Here is a 19,413-nt window from a genome sequence, read left to right as displayed (position 1 = left end):
TGAATGTCTTAGTTACTTTACTGAGAGCAGGGTTGGATGGTAAATTATGAAAGAGGAGGCTAAGACATAAGAAAGAAAATCTCAATAATGGGGAAAAGTGGGAACATTGGACACAAAATTTGCCATTTTCTTTTTCAAAATGTTGGCAGGGTTAGTTCTGGTCCTGGAGAAAGGCTTATGTAGAAATTATTATTTTGGGGATTCTAGCTGGCTGGTAAGGGTGTGAGTTGGAGCAAACTTTAGGGTGGCGATAGGAGGACAATTTGGCCACAGGTATCAGCAGGTTTCAATGTGCATAGTGAGCCTTGATCCAGTGATTCTACTTCTAGGAGTTCATTCGAAAGAACCAACAGGATGTATTTCCAAGGATGTTAACTATAGCATTGATTGAAATTAAGATAATAGTTGTGAGCAAATAACTGGAAGCACCTACATGTCCAAGAATCGGGAACTGAGTGAGTAAATTAAGGTTCATCATGAGAGGCAATACTACACAGTTGTAAAGAATCACATCATAAGAGAATGTTTACTTATATGAGAAATGTTCACAAAATTGGTAAGTAGAAAGTAGTTTCTAAAATAATATGTACCGTATGCTACCGTTTATTATATCTAAATACAGAGAAAAATGACTGGAAGGATACATTGAAGGTGGTTATCTCCAGGTTCAGGATGATATAGATTTAGACATTTTTTCTTTTGTGCTTTTCTGTATTTTCCAAATTCTCCCCACTAACCCCACATTACTTTTGTAAAACAAATAAGGAGAACATATTTTTAAAAAGAAAGCATTGCTCTAGTTTTTCTAGGTTTGACCTAACTCTCTTTGAGAAGGTGGGTGAACAGGCATCTTTCAGTTAGATGCTCCCACAAAGTTGTTAACTTACGATTTCCTAGGTCAATGGTTTGTACTTTCTGTAGAACTCCCACGGGAAGAGCCAGGACCCAGTGAGTATGTGCTAGAAGTTACCCATAACTTGTTTTTCTTCCTTTAAGTTAGCAGATGTGTTCTTCATAACTCCATAGGCTGTTCACAAGGTGCCCGAGGTGATGATTGGAGAACAGCCTCAGTTTGGGGGACCCAGGTGAACAGCACCAGGAGCCCCAGATAAACTGAGCACATCCTTCACAATTCAACACCTTTTGGGGATGCTGATGAAAGCCACCATCCTGTGCCTTGCTTCTTTACAATTTTGCCTTAAGGGTAGGAAACTGGGAAGCTAGCAGGGTCCTCTACACGTATTAAACAGATTCGCTTGGAGGTCCCACACTTTCTGCTGCAGAAAATTAGCACTTACATTCAGATAACACACTTATTAGAATAAATGGAATATGTTGGGGTCATTATTAGTGAAAGTATAATTACTTATTTGCTGGATCTACAAAAGTCAAGCATTTCATAGTATTTTGCCTATGAGAAATGTCAACCTAGAATACGAGAAAACAACCAGATTTATCTTTTTTTCAAAGTTTTGGTCATGTTCAAAAGCTTTCAAGGTTTTAGTCTTCTCCTACAGTTTAAGCACAGAAGTTTTGGGGGATCTCTTTAAGGGGAAAAAAATTCTTCTGGCGTTCCAAAAGAACCAAGATCTTGATAGCTTTGTAATATCAAAACACTTCTTTCTCATACCAATAGTCCTCTCTGCTAACACTTCAGAGTTTTACTTCTAAAGGCTTTCAAAGAAAGGCAGTGGAACCTGGCATTTGGGGTTTTGTCACTGGGACTCCTGGGAAACTGGGCTCCTGGGCTCTTGATAAAGTGCAGCTACCAAGACCTTGGCTGTAAGGGGAAGTTGCCTTGTAAGATCCACCTTGCACCAGCCTAGCCACCCGACTTCCCCAGCTGCTCCACACACCTAATCATAGTATCAAAAATAAAATAACTTTTTTCTAGACTAGAAAATGGCATAGACTTTGGAGGCAGATAGATCTAGACTCTATTTTTTATTCCCTTTGCTTATATTGTACTAAACAGTTGTGATAATGGATAAGCAGTGAGATTGACGATCCCTGGGAGAAAAGTATCAGTAAGGGGCACCATGGGCCCAGCAGAGTCTGACCATTAAGCAGTGGATCCTGACCTCACCATCTCTTCCTGATTTGAAAATCATTCTCAAAAATGACTTGAGTGGTGACCTAAATGGGAAGGAAATCCAAAAAAGAGGGGATATATATATATATATATATATATATACATAGAGCTGATTCACTTCGCTGTACAGTAGAAACTGACACAACATTGTAAAACAATTATACCCCAATTTAAAAAAAAGGATTTGATTTCATCTGCTGGTTTTGCCATCTTCTAATCATTCTCCCAAACATCCCCATTCACTTTCTCATGTCACTCTATGCCTTGATTTGCTCAGCTGCAAAGTGGGAAGATAAAACCCACCTTATTCAGTTGTTGAGGAGATTAAATCCAGCTCATGCTCATCTCTGCAGCTACCACTCTGCCTTCCTCTTCCCATTCCCCCCCCCCATAGGTCTTGCCCTTTGCCTGGATATTCTCCTCACTTCTCCTTGCTTGGCTAACTCCCACTCAGAAACTACCTGCTCCAGGAAATCTCTAGAATGACGCACCACAAATCACCACCACCACGACTGGGTTAGAAGTTGATCCCAAAGCATTCTGCAACTGGCCTGTGGTGGCACTGAGCATACAGGATTGTAACTGTGTGTTTATCTATCCGTCTCCCCTTCTCGTCTGTACTCTAAATGATGGTGGGCCCTATACCTTGTCCCTGACTGTAATCCTAGGATCTATGGTGCCAGGTACAAAGTAGATGATCAGTAAAAATTTGTTTAATCAATAAGGTACGCAGAACTTGCAGAAGTGTACTGGCACGCGGGAGGAACCCAACATTGGAGGCCATGATTATGAGGCTGTGGGACTGTGAGGTGATCCCATAAGAAGGCCAACCGCAGAACTGACATAAATTGTTGGCCAAGAGATCCAAAATGTCGGGCTACATCCCTAATACAGACAGACCCTCTGGAAGCTGAACCTGAAGAGAAATGAACAATTGGACATAAAGGACCATTGCTTTTTAATATCTCTGCCTATTTTAATGGGTGTATGGGTCTTGGTTCTTTTTAAAGGTTATATTTCTCCAATGGGCAAGGCAGCTTCTCAATGAAAGATGTAGACACGTCAGGTATTGCAAGAGAGCTATGTGTTGCCGTCAGTGTCACTATCATGGCCACCTCTTGTACCTTGTCGCTTTTGATCCTCAAGGCGGTTCTGGGAGGTCCATTTATTGCCCTTACTTAACAAGAAAAATTAAGTGACTGGTATAGGATCACACACAGAAAGGAGCCGAAGTCAAAGTCTTTGTTTTCACTCACATCATGAGAAATCAAACAACCTTGTTCTTTCCTTTCCTGGTAATTATATGTTTGCAGCAAGGTCCCTGAGAGGCCACGGATTTCTTCTGTGAGCATGCTCACTCTGGGCAGTGCCTTCCACTGCAGGGCACAAAACTGTCAGGGTCCCATTTAATGTCATTTAAATCCCACCACACTACAAGTAACAACTTTAAATAAACTCTGTGCTCTCACAGGCAGGCATCACCCTACCTTTCGATTCTCATCTTCCACGTCCCTGGAATATCAGATAATTCCTACCCACACCTAACACCTGCTAGATGACCAGAGGGGCCAGGTGATGTCAAAATGCCTAGTGGCTCCACTGAGAGTCCGTCACGCTGATGTCCACCAGGTAGCATGTGAATGACGGACAACCCTGTTAAAGGCTCTCTGGTGGGAAGAATTCCAGACAGTGGGACAGTGGGTGGGTGGGGGGTGGGTAGGGAGTAGAAGCACAGAGGATTTAGTCCTGGCCAAGCCTCTGTCTCACTGTCTGCTACTTGAATCTACCCTGTCCGACAATTCCAGTCTCTGTCTTAGACATCTGGCTTTGGTCCCTGGAGAACAACATATTCAAAGCTGGCCATGTGCCCACGTTCTTTATACAGCACGTGGGAGGTGCTCCCTGGGGCACCCCAGCCAGGGCGAGCCTCCTGCCTGCCCCCAGATTAGCTTAACTCACCTCCTAGTTGTAAGCAAATTAGATGAACACTTATGAACTGGGATAATAACATCCTGAAAAGATGAACTAATAATTATAATGAGAGAGCAGTCAAAAGAATACCCATGTTTATTTAGTATCTGTCATTTGAGGAATATGGGGTGAGCCATTGCTGTCAGTTCATGAATCCTCCCTACATGTTTATGAGGGAGAAAAAAAGCAGAGGTCGGTCAGGAAGAATCACTGCAGCAGGGGAAGGGCTGAAAAATATGATGACTTTGGATATCAAAGCTGGGCAGGCAGTCCGGCAAGGAAAATATCCACCTGCCCCTCCCTCCTGAGCCTTTGCTCAGCCTTCATGCTGCCCTGGGCTCCTACATTCATGTTCGTTTTTCTATCCATGACTTCTGTTCTTTTGTAATTACTCCAGGCCCGAGTTTTCCAAAGTGTGTCCTGATGTATATTAATAAGTATTATTTTTAAAAGGATTACACTGAGTCAATCACAATCAAATAGATTTCTTTAACTATAGGACTTTTCAAAAGCTCTTAATACGCTAATATGCATAGTGAGTGTCCTAGCGGAGTATGTACTAGGTTGAACCATTTGAAATCCCTCTTTCGGAGGTCAAACACAATTGAACATTGGCAATTTCATGTAGTCCAACCTAATAGTATTCAGCACTTCCAATCTTGCTTGACCACAGAACTCTTCTGGGAAAAACGTTGCTGTATCAGTGTCCTCAGAACTCACTTTGGGAACCACTGTGTAAATACTTAAATACAGAGACTGTTAGGTGCTTGACTGGGCACGTTGCTTGGACCCCAAGAGGCTCACATGTAACAGGATAATAGATTGAGCAGAATGGGCGGTGGGCAGATGGGGGAATCCCGCCAGGCCTTGTGTTTCCAGGAAGGGTGGCCCAATATGGCATTTTCCAACCCAGTAAAAGTGCAGAAATGCACATTACTGTATAGAGTTACAACTGCTGCTATATTAAGGTGTAAGGATTTTTTTTAACTATAAAAGTGCTTTAAAATATTTAATTTTTAAAAAATTAATTTATTTTTTAAAATTTTATTTATTTTTGGCTGTGTTGGGTCTTTGTTGCTGTGCGTGGGCTTTCTCTAATTGCGGTGAGCAGGGTCTACTCTTTGTTGCGGTGTGCAGGCTTCTCATTGTGGTGGCTTCTCTTGCTGTGGAGCACAGGCACTAGGCCCACAGGCTTCAGTAGTTGTGGCATGCGGGCTCAGTAGTTGTGGCGCATGGGCTTAGTTGCTCCGCGGCATGTGGGATCTTCCCGGACCAGGGCTCAAACCCGTGTCCCCTGCATCGGCAGGCTTCCCACCCAGACCTGTCTGGAAACTTAACCCCAGGCTTCAAGGCTTCTGCCAGGGCTCCTTTGGGGTCTGGAAGAAGCTCCCTCTCACACAGCCCTTGCTAGTACGCGACTGGCCCTCCCTCGCCTGGTGAGACTTTATCCTGACCCTGAAGCCTACACCAGCCACTTTTTTTTTTAAACATCTTTATTAGAGTATAATTGCTTTCCAAGGGTTTGTTAGTTTCTGCTGTATAACAAAGTGAATCAGCTATATGTATACATATATCCCCACATCTCCTCCACCAGCCACTTTTAAAGGGCAATTGTCCCCATACTGTTATATTCTGTTCCTGGACCCTGAGGCCTTTTAGCAAAGGGCACAGTCAATCATCGAATATGCGAAATGAGTGAAAGGCTACTTCCTCATCCCAGAGGCGGGTTCCCTGGAGGTGGAGCCTGGTGGTTTTGAGCTGCATGGGGCAGCAGAGGAGGGCGGCTACCACCCGACCAGGCGTAGAGTGGCAGAGGACAACCCCAGGAGATGGGACCAGTGTCATGGGGTAGGGGTGAGGGCGGGATTCAGGAGAGTGTAGCGTCTTGGAGACCATAGAAGAAAGTGTTTCAAGGAGGCAGTCGTGGGACATTCTGTGTTGAATGCTGTTGTGAAGACAAGTAAGATCAGATCAGAGAAGCTGACATTAGATTTGGCAACATGGAGGTCGCTAGAAACATTGACAGTAGTGATAGATGCCTTGGTGCAGTGAGGACAAAACCCCACTGGAGTAAATTAAGGAGAGAATAATAATAGAATTTGCAGTTTAGAGTAAGTGTCTGCTAAACGCTTTACATGCATTCATTCACATATTTCTCACAATCTTACGGTGCAGATTCTAATATCACGCCCATTTTACAGATGAGGAAGCCAGGCCCAGAGACGATAAACAACTTGCCCAAGGCCACACGGCCGGAAAGTGGCGGAGCCTGGGTTGCGACCCGCTGCCAGGTCCAGTCTGCCCCGAGCTTGAGCCACCCCTCAAGCTCCCTCTACAACACCAGCAAGTCATAGTTCACTAACTCTGGGCAGCTTTCAACAAGTTTGCTAAGAAGGGAAAAAGAGAGGGGGCAGGAGAGGTTGTGGAGCTGAGAGAGGGCTTTTCTTTTAAACTAGAAAACACTGACATTCAGGTGGCATGCTGACAGGGATACTGGAGGAGGGGAGAGGAGACGGATCCAGGGCGCAGAGGGGTTGCCCCTCTCTCGGAGCTGGGCTCGTCCTCTGGTACCAGGATGCACGCAGAGAAGAAGGGTACAGATGAGTGTGGCAGGCGGCCGTGGAAGGGAAAAGTTGAGGGAGCCAGAATCTGCCGGGCTCCTATTTTCTCAGTGAAGGATACAGAGAGATAAGAGGCTTGCAGGAGGCCTGGAGAGAGGAGAGGTGTGAAATGGCCTTTTTGGGGTGAGGAGGGAGGAGAACGCAGTGAAAAGCCAAGACAGGGAGCAAAAAGAGACAATTCAAGGATGTCTTTAAGGATGACACTTTAAGGATGCTCTGTTTCTCAAATCTTTCATGCTTTTTATTCTATGAAATTTTTCATTCTAAATCTGCAGGGAAAGAAAGAAGGGAAAGTGTCTTCCCTTTCTCTCATTACTGCTATGCTGGAGCGGTAGGAATACATTTGGAAGATATGTGATAGTAAATCTGAAACATCCCAGGCAGAGGGTTTGGGATTGTGGAAAGCTTCATGGTTTTTTCCTTGGTTTTCGTCAAGGCCCATCTGCCCCTCTTTAGAACACTTCTTAAGGAGAAATGTGGAATGATAAATGATCACGGGTGAAATTTATCTCTATCAGGAGTCAATCCTCGTGCTCTCCCTGAGGAATCACAGAGCCCAGAGAGAAGGCTAAAACAGCATCACCTGAAGGGCTTGTTAAAACACAGATTGCTTAAATTCCATATATATGTGTTAGCATGCAGTATTTGTCTTTCTCTTTCTGACTTACTTCACTCTGTATGACAGACTCTAGGTCTATCCACCTCATTACAAACAGCTCAATTTCACTACCAAACGTAAGGTAGATAGCTAGTGGGAAGCAGCCACATAGCACAGGGATATCAGCTCGACCGCCTGGAGGGGTGGGATAGGGAGGGTGGGAGGGAGGGAGATGCAAGAGGGAAGAGATATGGGGACATATGTATATGTATAACTGATTCACTTTGTTATAAAGCAGAAACTAACACACCATTGTAAAGCAATTATACTCCAATAAAGATGTAAAAAAAAAACCAAAAACCAAAAAACACAGATTGCTGGGCCCTGCCCCCAGTTTGGGATTCGGTAGGTCTGGAGGGGGGAGTGCAAATCTGCATTTCTCGGAGACCCAGACCGTGGAGCAAGTGTTACTACCTCAGGCAGCGAGCACTTTCCCGAATCTCGTAGAACAAGGACTAGAGAAGAAGGTATCTCCACTGAAATCCCAGAAGAATTCAGACACCGAGGTCCCTTAAGCCCAGCTGCTACTTTTGGACTGGTTATTCCTCACCTTCCCTTTGAGTCACTTTGTTATTTTGTAAAAACAATGGGAGGGCATGACTGAATAAGTATCTAACTCATACATTGGTAACTACGTGCAAGGTGCTGCTCTGAGCTCTTTACATGTATTAACTCATTTAGTCTTCACAACAAATGAGAGGCTGGTACAATTATTAACTCCAATTTCCTGAGGAAATGAAAACACAGAGAGGTTAAGCAACTTACTTGGGGTCACCCAGCTAGGAGAGCAGGAATATGAGACTAACCCCCGCACCGACATTATTTCCACTTCTTTTTACGTCAAAGGTAAATATGGATGAAGCTTTGGTCTCTCAGATTTAGGGATCTTTGATGTTTTGGTAAATCGTGGTCAGCTGGGGTCCAGTACGGTTTTTAGCTAGGGTCACTGGGCAATATGGAATCGTTGAAAGAGGATTATTCTACCCATTTTTAACTGCATGACCCTTTGGCAAGTTGCACAATTTCTTTTTATTATCTCATAGATAAAATGAGGGGGTGTACTGACTTTCCGAATTTTCAAGCTTTGAAAGGATGTAATTTTCACTGAGTTTCAATCACTTCTTACTCCTGTACTCACTCATCTAGAGCAGCTGCCTGAAACAACACAGACCCAGGGTTGATAAGCCAAAGGCTCCGGCTTGTTCTGGGGACAGCGCCCTCCTCGGCCGGCTGAGAACTCTTCCGCCCTGGCCATCTGGTCCCTGAGGAGTTTTGCCAGTGTTGAGCTGGGTTCTGCTTTAAGTGGCAGGAGATGAGGCAGAGCTGATCAGAAAGATAATTTTCTAATAAAAGTCAGTATAGAGGTCTAGGTAGGAGCTTGTTGGTCTCTGCTGACCCGGGGCACATTGAGCGGGTCATCTTGCTTCAACATTTGCATCTATGAAATGGAGATAATTAGGAGTGTGGTGTCGTTTAGCTAATTAACCATTACCCAGTGCTTGGTCATAGCTCCATAGTTCCATCGGTCCCCTGAAGGCTATGGCTCTTGACAACAGCAGTGCCTCATCGGAAGATTTATATGCTGAGCTTGTACACTCAAGGACCTCCCAGACTCACCTCACCCACCTTAATGCTTGATACTGGCAGAGCCATACGTTTATTCTAAACCCTAGTCATCCTCAGGTTTACAGAAGAATGGTCTCAGACTCATAGACAACAAAAGGTGGGGTGGACTTTTTTTTTTTCCAAATAAGAAGCTGAAAAACTCTGAATATTCTCCAGAGTGTTGTTAGAGTGACCTGTCATTAAGAGACCCCGGTAGCAATTTATCCAAAGTATACTAGAACGCGTAGTTCACAGCCATGTATCTGGAATTGTAGAGAGATTTGCAGATGAAGACTCTAGCAATTACTCTTAGGATGTGCCAGGCACATAATTATCACATGCCATTCAAACAACTCTAGGAGTTAAGTTCTATTATCAGCCCATTTCATAGGTAGGTAAATTGAGGCCCACACAGTTCAAGGTGGCACAAGGATTTGAACCCAGGTAGTGTGATTCCAGAGCCAAGATGTGTAGCCATGGAGCTACACTGCCTCCCTATGACAAGGGACAAGACAAAGGCCAGGCCCTCGACGAGCCAACCCCACTGAGGGAAACAGGCGAGCACAAGAACAGGTATTCATCAACATGGCTGACCACGAACATAAAAGGAGCAATTAACTGCAACTAGAAAGATCCAGCAAGACCTCAAAGTGGAAGTGGCATTCGAGCTGAATGCCGAAAGAAATGAGTAACATTGCAGCAGGTGGAGATGGGGCTAGAGCAACATGCTCAGGAGGTAACCTGCCCCTGGTGTGGGCAGGAACACAGGTGTCTCCTGTTTAGTCTTTCTTCCAATGTGCAATTTATCTCATTTTCCAACTCTCTGTTCTGCTCATGAGGATGGGCACTCAAGGCCCCAAAGCCTCAGGTTTTATAGGCTCAGAGGGTCTGAAAGTTGGACCCATCTTTTCATACCTCGATGGGGTTTCAAGCGTCAGCATGGCTTGTACTGAGATCCTCCCCAGGCCAGGCCTTTGGAGAGATTTTCTCACTAGGCAAACTTTTGTTATGTTGCCAAGCACCACTTTGGCCATCAAAGTCTGGTATGTATGAGCCAGCCACCAGCTCGAAATCTTGGGGGCAACGGGAAACCAAGATTTTGGAACAAAGTTCCCTGTGCCTCCCTTGTTCTAGCCTCCCTCATTCTCTGTTTCATCCACCTTCCTCTGGTAGACTTCTGCTCCTTTTCTATGCAGTAGCTTCCTTCCTTTGACATGTCTTCATTAATCCCATTGTGGCTGGTGATTTCCCCCGGTCTTAAGTGCTCTGAAGAGTTCTCTTCAGATACAAGAGCCAGAATGAGACAGATGAAGAATCCAGGGAGAAGGAAGGAAGGGAGGGAGGAAGGGAGGGGGGAAGGGAGAAACGGAAGGAGGGAGGAAGGAAAAAGGGAAGGAAAGAAAGAAGAAAGGAAGGAAGAAGGAAAAAGGGAAGGAAAGAAGGAAGAAAGGAAAGAAAGAACAAATGAAAGAAGGAAGGAAAGAAGGAGGGAAGGAAGAAGAGAAAGAAGGGATGGGGAGGCCAGGGAGAAAGAAGAGCAGAGTAACTATGTTAAATCCATGCCACTGGGTCTCACCTCTGCTTTAGCTGTGTCTCTGCTTTCTGGAAGGAGAGCTACAAGATGCTACAGCTATCTGGTATTCTCTGTTGCCAGTGCATGGTCAACACACCCATGAACCTAGACTCAGGATCCTTGCCTCTTCCTGGCCTCATCTGGGTTCAGGAGCTACTTGGCATCATATCTTCCTCACTTTCTGGGCAAAGCCACATGAGTTCTGCTTAAATGCTGCATAGGCCGTATTATTGTCCGGATTGGATCTCCCGACCAGCACCAGGCCTGATACTCCTACCAGTCCAGGGTGCTCCATGAAACTTCTCTGTTGACACCCATGAGACCCTTCTATCCTGGTTTTATCCTACCTCTCCCACCACTTGCTCCCAGTTCTTTCTTTGACTCACCTTCCTCTGCCCACCCTTAAACGTTGGTGTATGTCAGCTTCCCATCCCCGGTCCCTTGCTCCTCTCCTGCTATGTGCTCTCCTTACAAGACATCCCAGCTGACTATTCCCTGCCTCCTGCTTCTGACTCTCAAACTGACATCTCCAGCCCTGACCTCTCCCAGTTTCTCTCAGTGGATGCTGTCCACTGAGCATCTCCGCCTGGAGGCCCCAGGAGAGCCTCAAATTCTACACATGCCCAAGTTAACTCTCATCTCTTCTCCCTCTTTCCCAACTCATTGCATCTAATCCAGGAACATGGGGTTCATTCCAGGCTCCACCTTTTGCCTCTTCCATTCCTATTCTGTACCACCCTAGCTGCCCCTCCATTCATTTACCAAATATCACCAATTTTTTTTTTTACATCTTTATTGGAGTATAATTGCTTTACAATGGTGTGTTAGTTTCTGCTTTATAGCAAAGTAAATCAGTTATACATATACATATGTTCCCATATCTCTTCCCTCTTGCATCTCCCTCACTCCCACCCTCCCTATCCCACCCCTCCAGGTGGTCACAAAGCACCGAGCTGATCTCCCTGTGCTCTGCGGCTGCTTCCCACTAGCTATCTACCTTATCACCAATTTTAAGTCCTAAACATTTCTTGAATAGTTTTCCCCTCTCTGGACCCCTGCTATCATTCTCAGCTTCAGGTCCTCAGCATTCCTTATGTAACTGTTTCCCTGCAATTTCTCTGCCCTCCTATCCATTCTCTATGCTGCCTCTGGAATAACCTGCCTAAGATGAAAGCCACCAAGATTCCCTTGCTTGAGACTTCAATGGCTCTTCATCACCCACACCAAATTCCTAGCTCTGAGTCTTCTTGATAAAGGCCCAGCGTGACCTGGCTCTGCCTCTCCAGCCTCATCTTAGCACGCCCTGCCTCAAACTTCATGCTCGGATAATGATATGGAGTAGCTTGTAACTCTCCAACACCCCATGCTGCTTCGTGAGCTTTATTCTATTATCCTATCCCATCCTGTCCTGTCCTGTCCTGTCCTATCCCCTCTGTCTAGAGGGTCCTTCCCATCCTTCTTCACCTGGATTATGCTAATTCATCCTCAAGACTTAGCCCAGCCATCACCTGGTTCAGGAAACCTTCCCCAAAGCCTCAGGTTAGGAAAGTGCTCCTGTTGCATTCTGCCCTATTGTCTCATGGCTTATGAACAGCAGGTTGGAATTGTCTGTTTGGGAGTCTTTCTTTCCCATTAGCCTAAAATCCTGTCAGTGTTTTAGTTGCCTTCGCACCAGTGCACTAGTGCACTAGTGCCTGGTGCAGTGCTCAGCACATAATAGGTGCTCCGTTAATGCTGTTGATCAGAATGTAGCCCTTCAGATCAGGGATCATAACTTTTCCACCCATAGACTCCTAGCAGGCACTCAAATGTTCCATGGGTCACAGTTATGGGCAATTAATCTACAACAAAGGAGGAAGAATATACAATGGAGAAAAGACAGCCTCTTCAATAAGTGCTGCTGGGAAACCTGGACAGCTACATGTAAAAGAATGAAATTAGAACATTCTCTAACACCATACACAAAAATAAACTCAAAATGGATTAAAGACCTAAATGTAAGACCAAGTAATATAAATATCCTAGAGGAAAACACAGGCAGAACACTCTTTGATATAAATTGAGGCAATATTTTTTTGGATCAGTCTCCTAAAGCAAAGGAAATAAAAGCAAAAATAAACAAATGGAACCTACTTAAAATTAAAAGCTTTTGCATAGCAAAGGAATCCATCGACAAAATGAAAAGACAACCTATTGAATGGGAGAAAATAATATTTGCAAATGATCAGACTGATAAGGGGTTAGTACCCAACATACATAAACAGCTCATACAACTCAACATTAAAAAAACAAACAACCCAATTGAAAAATGGGCAGAAGAACCAAACAGACATTTCTCCAAAGAAGACATACAGATGCCAACAAGCACACGAACAGGTGACCAACGTTGCTAATTACTAGAGAAATGCAAATCAAAACTACAATGGGGTACCACTTCACAATGGTCAGAATGGCAATCATTAATAAGTCTACACATAACAAATGATGGAGAGGGTGTGGAGAAAAAGGAACCTTCCTACACTGTTGTTGGGAATGTAAGCTGGTGCAGCCACTATGGAAAACAGTATGGAGGTTCTTCAAAAAACTAAAAATAGAGTTGTTGTATGATCCAGCAATCCCACTCCTGGGCATATACCTGGACAAAACTATAATTTAAAAGATACATGCACCCCTATGTTCATAGCAGCGTTATTTACAATAGCCAAGACATGGAAACAAACTAAATGTCTATTGGCAGAGGAATGGATAAAGATGTGGTACATATATACAGTGGAATACTACTCAGCCATAAAAAGAATGAGATAATGCCACTTGCAGCAACATGGATGGAACTAGAGATTATCATACTAAGTGAAGTAAGTCGGACAAAGACAAATACCATATCACTTATATGTGGAATCTAAGGTATGACACTGATGAACTTTTATGAAACAGAAACAGACTCACAGACATAGAGAACAGACTTGTGGTTGCCAAGGGGTGGGGGGTGGATGAGGGATGGAGTGGGAGTTTGGGGTTAGCAGATGCCAACTATTATATATAGAATGGATAAACAACAAGGTCCTACTGTATAGCACAGGGAACTATATTCAGTACCTTATGATAAAGCATAATGGAAAAGAATATGAAAAAAAGTGTATGTATGTGTATAACTGAATCACTTTGCTGTACACCTGAAACTAATACAACCTTGTTAATCAACTGTACTCCAATATAAAATAAAAAGTAAAAGAAATAAAAACTAGACAGTCTCATGTCAGTTAAGATCACATTTGGCTGTTTAAAGTTAATAAAAACCTTGACTTCAAAACAGAACAAAAAACACAACATTGTGAGTCAATTATACTTCAATAAAACAAAAAAAACTCCACAACCTGATTAAAAAATGAGAAGAACTGAATAAACATTTTTCCAAAGAGGAAATACAGATGGCCAACAGGCACATGAAAAGATGCTCAGCATCACTAATCATCAGGGAAATGCAAGTCAAAACCACAATGAGATATCACCTCACACCTGTCAGAATGGCCATCATCCAAAAGAACACAAGTAACAAATGTTGGCGAGTATGCGGAGAAAACAGAACCCTTGTGCACTGTTAGTAGGAATGTAAATTGGTGCAGCCACTGTGGAAAACAGTATGGAGGTTTCTCAAAAAACTAAAAACAGAGTTACCATATGATCCAGGAATTCCAATCCTGGGTATATATCTGAAAAAAACAAAACCACTAAGTCTAAAAGATACATGCACCCCAATGTTCATAGCAGCATTATTTACAATTGCCAGTATATGGAAACAACCTAAGTGTCCATCAACAGATGAATGGGTAAAGAAGCTGTGGTATATATATATAATGGAATAATACTCAGCCATAAAAAAGAATGAAATTTTTCCATTTGCAGCAACATGGATGGACTTGGATGACATTATACTAAGTGAAATAAGTCAGACAGTGAAAGACAAATACTGTATGATCTCAATTACATGTGGGATCTAAAAAATACAACAAACTAGTGAATAAAGCAAACAAGAATCAGACTCACAGACCTAGAGAAAAAACTAGTGGTTATAAATGGGAAGAGGGTATGGGGGAGAGGCAACAGAGGGGTAGGATATTAAGAGGTACAAATTGTTATGTATAAAATAAATAAGCTACAAGGATATACTGTACCACACAGGGAGTATAGCCAATATTTTATAATAACTATAAATGGAGTATAACCTTTAAAACTTGTGAATCACTATATTGTACACCTGTAACATTGTACAGCAACTATACTTCAATCAAAAAAAAAAAAAAGAAAAAAAATGTTCCATGGGTGAAGGCTGCTTCCATTGATGGCCATGAAGGGAAAAGGGGAAGACAGTTCTGACCACAAAGCTCCTAAATGTACCATGCAGGCAGGCCTGGTAGAACATACACGCCAGCATTCCATCTCCAAGTGGCATACATTCTGAGTGTGAGATTTGAAGATAGTAAGCTCTCTGGTAATTATTTAAGAAAATAATCCACTGGGTCTGCAGAGGATGGGGAGATCCTCTCATGAACTCTCCTACATCACCAATGGCCATGATCACCTCATGAACTTAATATACTCATAAAATGTATGAGTATATTAAGGAAAATTATGGCCTTGTTAGGGCGGAGAGTGGACACCAGCTTCACCCCGATGGGCTCCACCCGCTTCCCTGGAACAGCCCTCCAGCCCCTGCTTCCCACCCAGCTTGCCCATTGGCCCTCTTCCCAGTGGCCTCTTTGCACGAAGGTTCAGCCATGCTCACCTCCTTCATCCTGGGGGCTACAGAGGGTCCACCTGCATTCCACCCATCATCAGTCATAGATTCCCTTCCACCCTCCCAAATAGCCCTACGCCACCCTGCTCAGCGCCCCCACAAAAGCCTTGACATCCCAGCCTGGCACACACACTGGCATGTGCCAGCCCTCCATGGCAGAAAACCAACCTGACCCTGAACGAGGGTCTTGAGAGGCTGGGGTGTGATGTTAAACTGAGTCCACTTAGGCTCTTGTCTGGCCAGATTCCCGCCAGCCCAATGCTGGATCAGATAAGGGTACAGGTGGGGACCTATGGGACAGCCCAGCAGTCCTCAGCAACCCCCAAAGCCCTCACCCCAGTTTCCTCCACCTGTAAGCGTAGAGAAGAGAGCGCTACCTCCAGAAGATGACCTGCCCCCGGGAAGCCATGGCGGGGGGGAACAGGCCCTTCCCGCAGGGCGCTAGATGCTGGGGTGAGTGGAGCTGCCGCTGCCTTCCTGTTGCCGTGACTCACAGCTGGCCAGGGTGCACCGGCCTTAAATACTGGGCTCAGACGGGAGTGGTCGGTGCAGCTGTAGATGGCTCAGAAGTCCTGCTGCTGAAGTCCCTGCAGGCACAGAGGCTGCCTGTCCCAGCCAGGGAGGCCAGGCATGCAGAACCGCCTTGCCAAGCTTTGACCCGGTGAGAGGGTGGGAAGGAAAAGCTTCCCAGGCCCCCTGCTTCAGGGCTCATATTCACACACGTCAATTCTCCTGACTCTGTGGAAGGCAGAGCTAGGGAGGGAGAGTTCATCTCCACCTAAGAAAGGACTGGAACAGCTCAAAGTGGCAGGTCTGTGCCAGGAAGCCGGGAGGCTGGGAGTCCTTCCTGTGGTGGCTCATGCTCAGACAGAGGCTGGGTCATCCCTGGTGGGATCTCTTGTGGAGGACACTCGTGCCGAGGGACCTCAGAAGACTGTGAGCCAAGATGACAAGAGTACTGAGTCTGTTACTCAAGACTGAGCTCACCTCGGGCCCCTGAGACTGCCCGGCTGGGTGGGCAGATCTCCACTGGTTTCATTTCAGTTAAAGGGTGAGAGGTCCTGCCCTGCCCACCTCACAACTAGTTTGAGACTCCAAAATGACACAGAACGTGCACTACATAGAAGCTATTGCTGTTGGGTGAGTGGGTTAGAAAAACTGGTCTCTGACACTTCATCCAGCACTCAGATTTCCAACAAGGCAGGAAGTCTAAGGCATAAAGCCCTCTCTCTCTCTCTGTATCGTCTCCTCCATCCCCCGAAGGGGAACCCTGGATGGGAAACATACACTGACTGGATGATTCACCAGCTCCTAGCTGGCTACTGTGTTTATTTCAGGGTAAAGATGCCCCAGGACTTCAGTCGAATGACTCCAATGTTGGTGCATGAGCTGCTGGAATAAGCACGGTGCACAGCTGGGAAAGGAAGAGAGAACCGGGTGGTGGGGAGAAGACAGAAGAGGAGAGGGTAATTTAACAGTGGGAAGGTCTGTCTTTGTTTTTATTTCTTTAAATATTTTTTCTCTCTAGGCTTTTTTAAAAAATTCAAGTATAGTTGATTTACAATGTTGTGTTAATTTCTGGTGTACAGCAAAGTGATTAAGTTACACATATATATTCTTTTTCATTATAGGTAATTACAAGATATTGAATGTAGTTCCCTGTGCTATTCAGTGGGTCCTTGTTGATTATCTATTTTATGTATAGTAGTGTGTATCTGTTAATCCCAAACTCCTAATTTATCCCTCCCCCCTTTCCCTTTGGTAACCATAAAGTTGTTTTCTGTGCCTGTGAGTCTGTTTCTATTTTGTAAATAAGGTCATTTGTATCATTTTTTAAAAAAGATTCCACATATAAGTGATATCATAGGCTCTTTGTCTTTCTCTGTCTGACTTACTTCATTCAGTATGACAATCTCTAGGCCCATCCGTGTTGCTGCAAATGGCAATATTTCATTCTCTTTATGTCTGAGTAGTATTCCATTGTATATGTGTACAACATCTTCTTTCTACATTCCTCTGTCGATGGACATTTAGGTGGCTTCCATGTCTTGGCTATTGTAAATAGTGCTGCTATGAACATTGGGGTACATGTATCTTTTCGAATTAGGGTTTTCTTCGGATATATGCCCAGGAGTGGGATTGCTGGATCATACGGCAACTCTATCTTCAGTTGTTTAAGGAACTTCCATCCTGTTTTCCATAGTGGCTGCACCAATTTACATTCCCGGAAACAGTGTAGGAGGGTTGTTGGAAGATCTTTAGAGTCAACCAGAGCCAGGTCCAAATCCTGGGTTCTTAATCACGTGACTTTGGGGAAATTCCTTTACTTTCCTTCAAGGCATCTCTTACTGGGCTGGGGTGCAGAGTACCTGAGGGGGTCCACATGCTTTCCCCTTCTCCAGAGTAAGTAAAGGGGTGACGCCTGGGACTTATGAGGTGCCTGTGCTAACTGGATCCTTTCTGGGTCTGGGGAGGCTGAAGGAAGTGGGAGCAGTGATTTCAGTAATTCCTATAATGTGTCCATTGACAGATGAATAATTAAAGAAGATGTGGTACATATGTACAATGGAATATTACTAAGCCATAAAAATAAACGAAATTGAGTTATTTGTAGTGAGGTGGATGGACCTAGAGTCTGTCATACAGAGTGAAGTAAGTCAGAAAGAGAAAAACAAATACCATATGGTAACACATATATATGGAATCTAAAAAAAAAATGGTTCTGAAGAACCTAGGGTCAGGACAGGAATAAAGACGCAGATGTAGAGAATGGACTTGAGGACACGGGGAGGGGGAAGTGTAAGCTGGGATGAAGTGAGAGAGTGGCATGGACATATATACACTACCAAATGTAGAATAGCTAGCTAGTGGGAAGCAGCCACATAGCACAGGGAGATCAGCTCGGTGCTTTGTGACCTCCTACAGGGGTGGGATAGGGAGGGTGGGAGGGAGACGCAAGAGGAGGGGATATGGGGATATATGTATATGTACAACTGGTTCACTTTGTTATACAGCAGAAACTAACACACCATTGTAAAGCAATTATACTCCAATAAAGATGTTAAAAAAAATTCCTATACATCTGACCCACCCCAAAGGCACAAGGTTTCTGCTCAGTCCTCAACAAGCCTCAAAAAGGACAGCCCCCCCACCACCACCAAACAGCCCGGAGCAGGGTCACCCAGTCTGTCTCCTCCAACCAGCCATCATCACTACAGGATGGGCTAAGGAAGGCCTGGAAGAAAAAACCAAGACAACCCACTGAGAGATAAAGTGACCAACAAGCAGCTTCTGTCAGGAGGAAAGCTTGAGGAGTCCACCCGCCACGAGGGCAAGCACCGTCAGGCAGCGACACAGAGCTAAAAGCCTCTGCAGAAGCAAACAAACATCATCTGGTTCTGTCTCCAAAACGTGAAGAGCGATGCACGTAAAATAACAAAGAAATCATTGCAAAGCAACAGACCAATATTGCAAAATGTTAGAATAACATATGATTTTGTGTGTGTGTGTGTGTGTGTGTGTGTGTGTGTGTGTGTGGAGAGAGAGAGAGAGAGAGAGACAAAGAGAGAGAGGCTTTGAAACTTTCATCTCTCCAGGATCTGAGAGCCTCTCTAGACACTTTCTTCTCTGAGAAATGCTCTGTCCTGTGCCCAGGCCGTTTTCCTTCACCAGTCCCATAAGTGATGGGGTTCTTTGTGATTCTGTCCTCTGCCTTCTCTTCCCACAGGGCCCATGTCCCCTGGGCGACCGTGTCCACGCCTCTGCTTCAACTGCCCCCTTCTGCAGACCGGGACATCTGTACCCCCAGCCCATGGTTCCTGACAGGCCTCCGAGACCACACGTCCCGCTGCTCCACTTGCTGTCCTGCAGGAACCACAAAACCACACGTGTCCAAGCTGGAATGCACCCTTGTCCATCTCTAACCCCACTGCTCCTCCTGGGTTATACCTCTTGGAAACGGCAGCATCCCATGCCAGATTGCTCAAGCCAAAAACCTGGAAGTCAGGGCTTCCCTGGTGGCGCAGTGGATGAGAGTCCACCTGCCGATGCAGGGGACACGGGTTCGTGCCCCGGTCTGGGAAGATCCCACATGCCGCG

The 19,413-nt window shown here is 44.8% G+C and overlaps 1 protein-coding gene across 1 annotated transcript in view; it reads right to left on the bottom strand.

Annotated features, from left to right (window-relative positions):
* The window catches only part of VTCN1 (V-set domain containing T cell activation inhibitor 1), a 66,570-nt gene extending 47,724 nt beyond the window's left edge, over window positions 1–18,846 (bottom strand). Inside the window, 2 exon segments of the mRNA XM_089917155.1 lie at window positions 15,693–15,733; window positions 15,735–18,846. Of these exon segments, the coding sequence (XP_089773281.1) occupies window positions 15,693–15,733; window positions 15,735–15,947 (254 nt within the window). The 5' untranslated portion in view covers window positions 15,948–18,846.
* Window positions 18,847–19,413: the final 567 nt, after the last annotated feature.

The sequence above is a fragment of the Delphinapterus leucas genome, chromosome 1, assembly GCF_059928025.1.
Source record: "Delphinapterus leucas isolate spDelLeu-1000000601 "Yukka" chromosome 1, BTC_Dleu_Yukka2, whole genome shotgun sequence".
NCBI lineage: Eukaryota > Metazoa > Chordata > Mammalia > Artiodactyla > Monodontidae > Delphinapterus > Delphinapterus leucas.
Note: the sequence above shows the minus strand (reverse complement) of the source record. Positions and strands in the feature narration are given on the sequence as shown.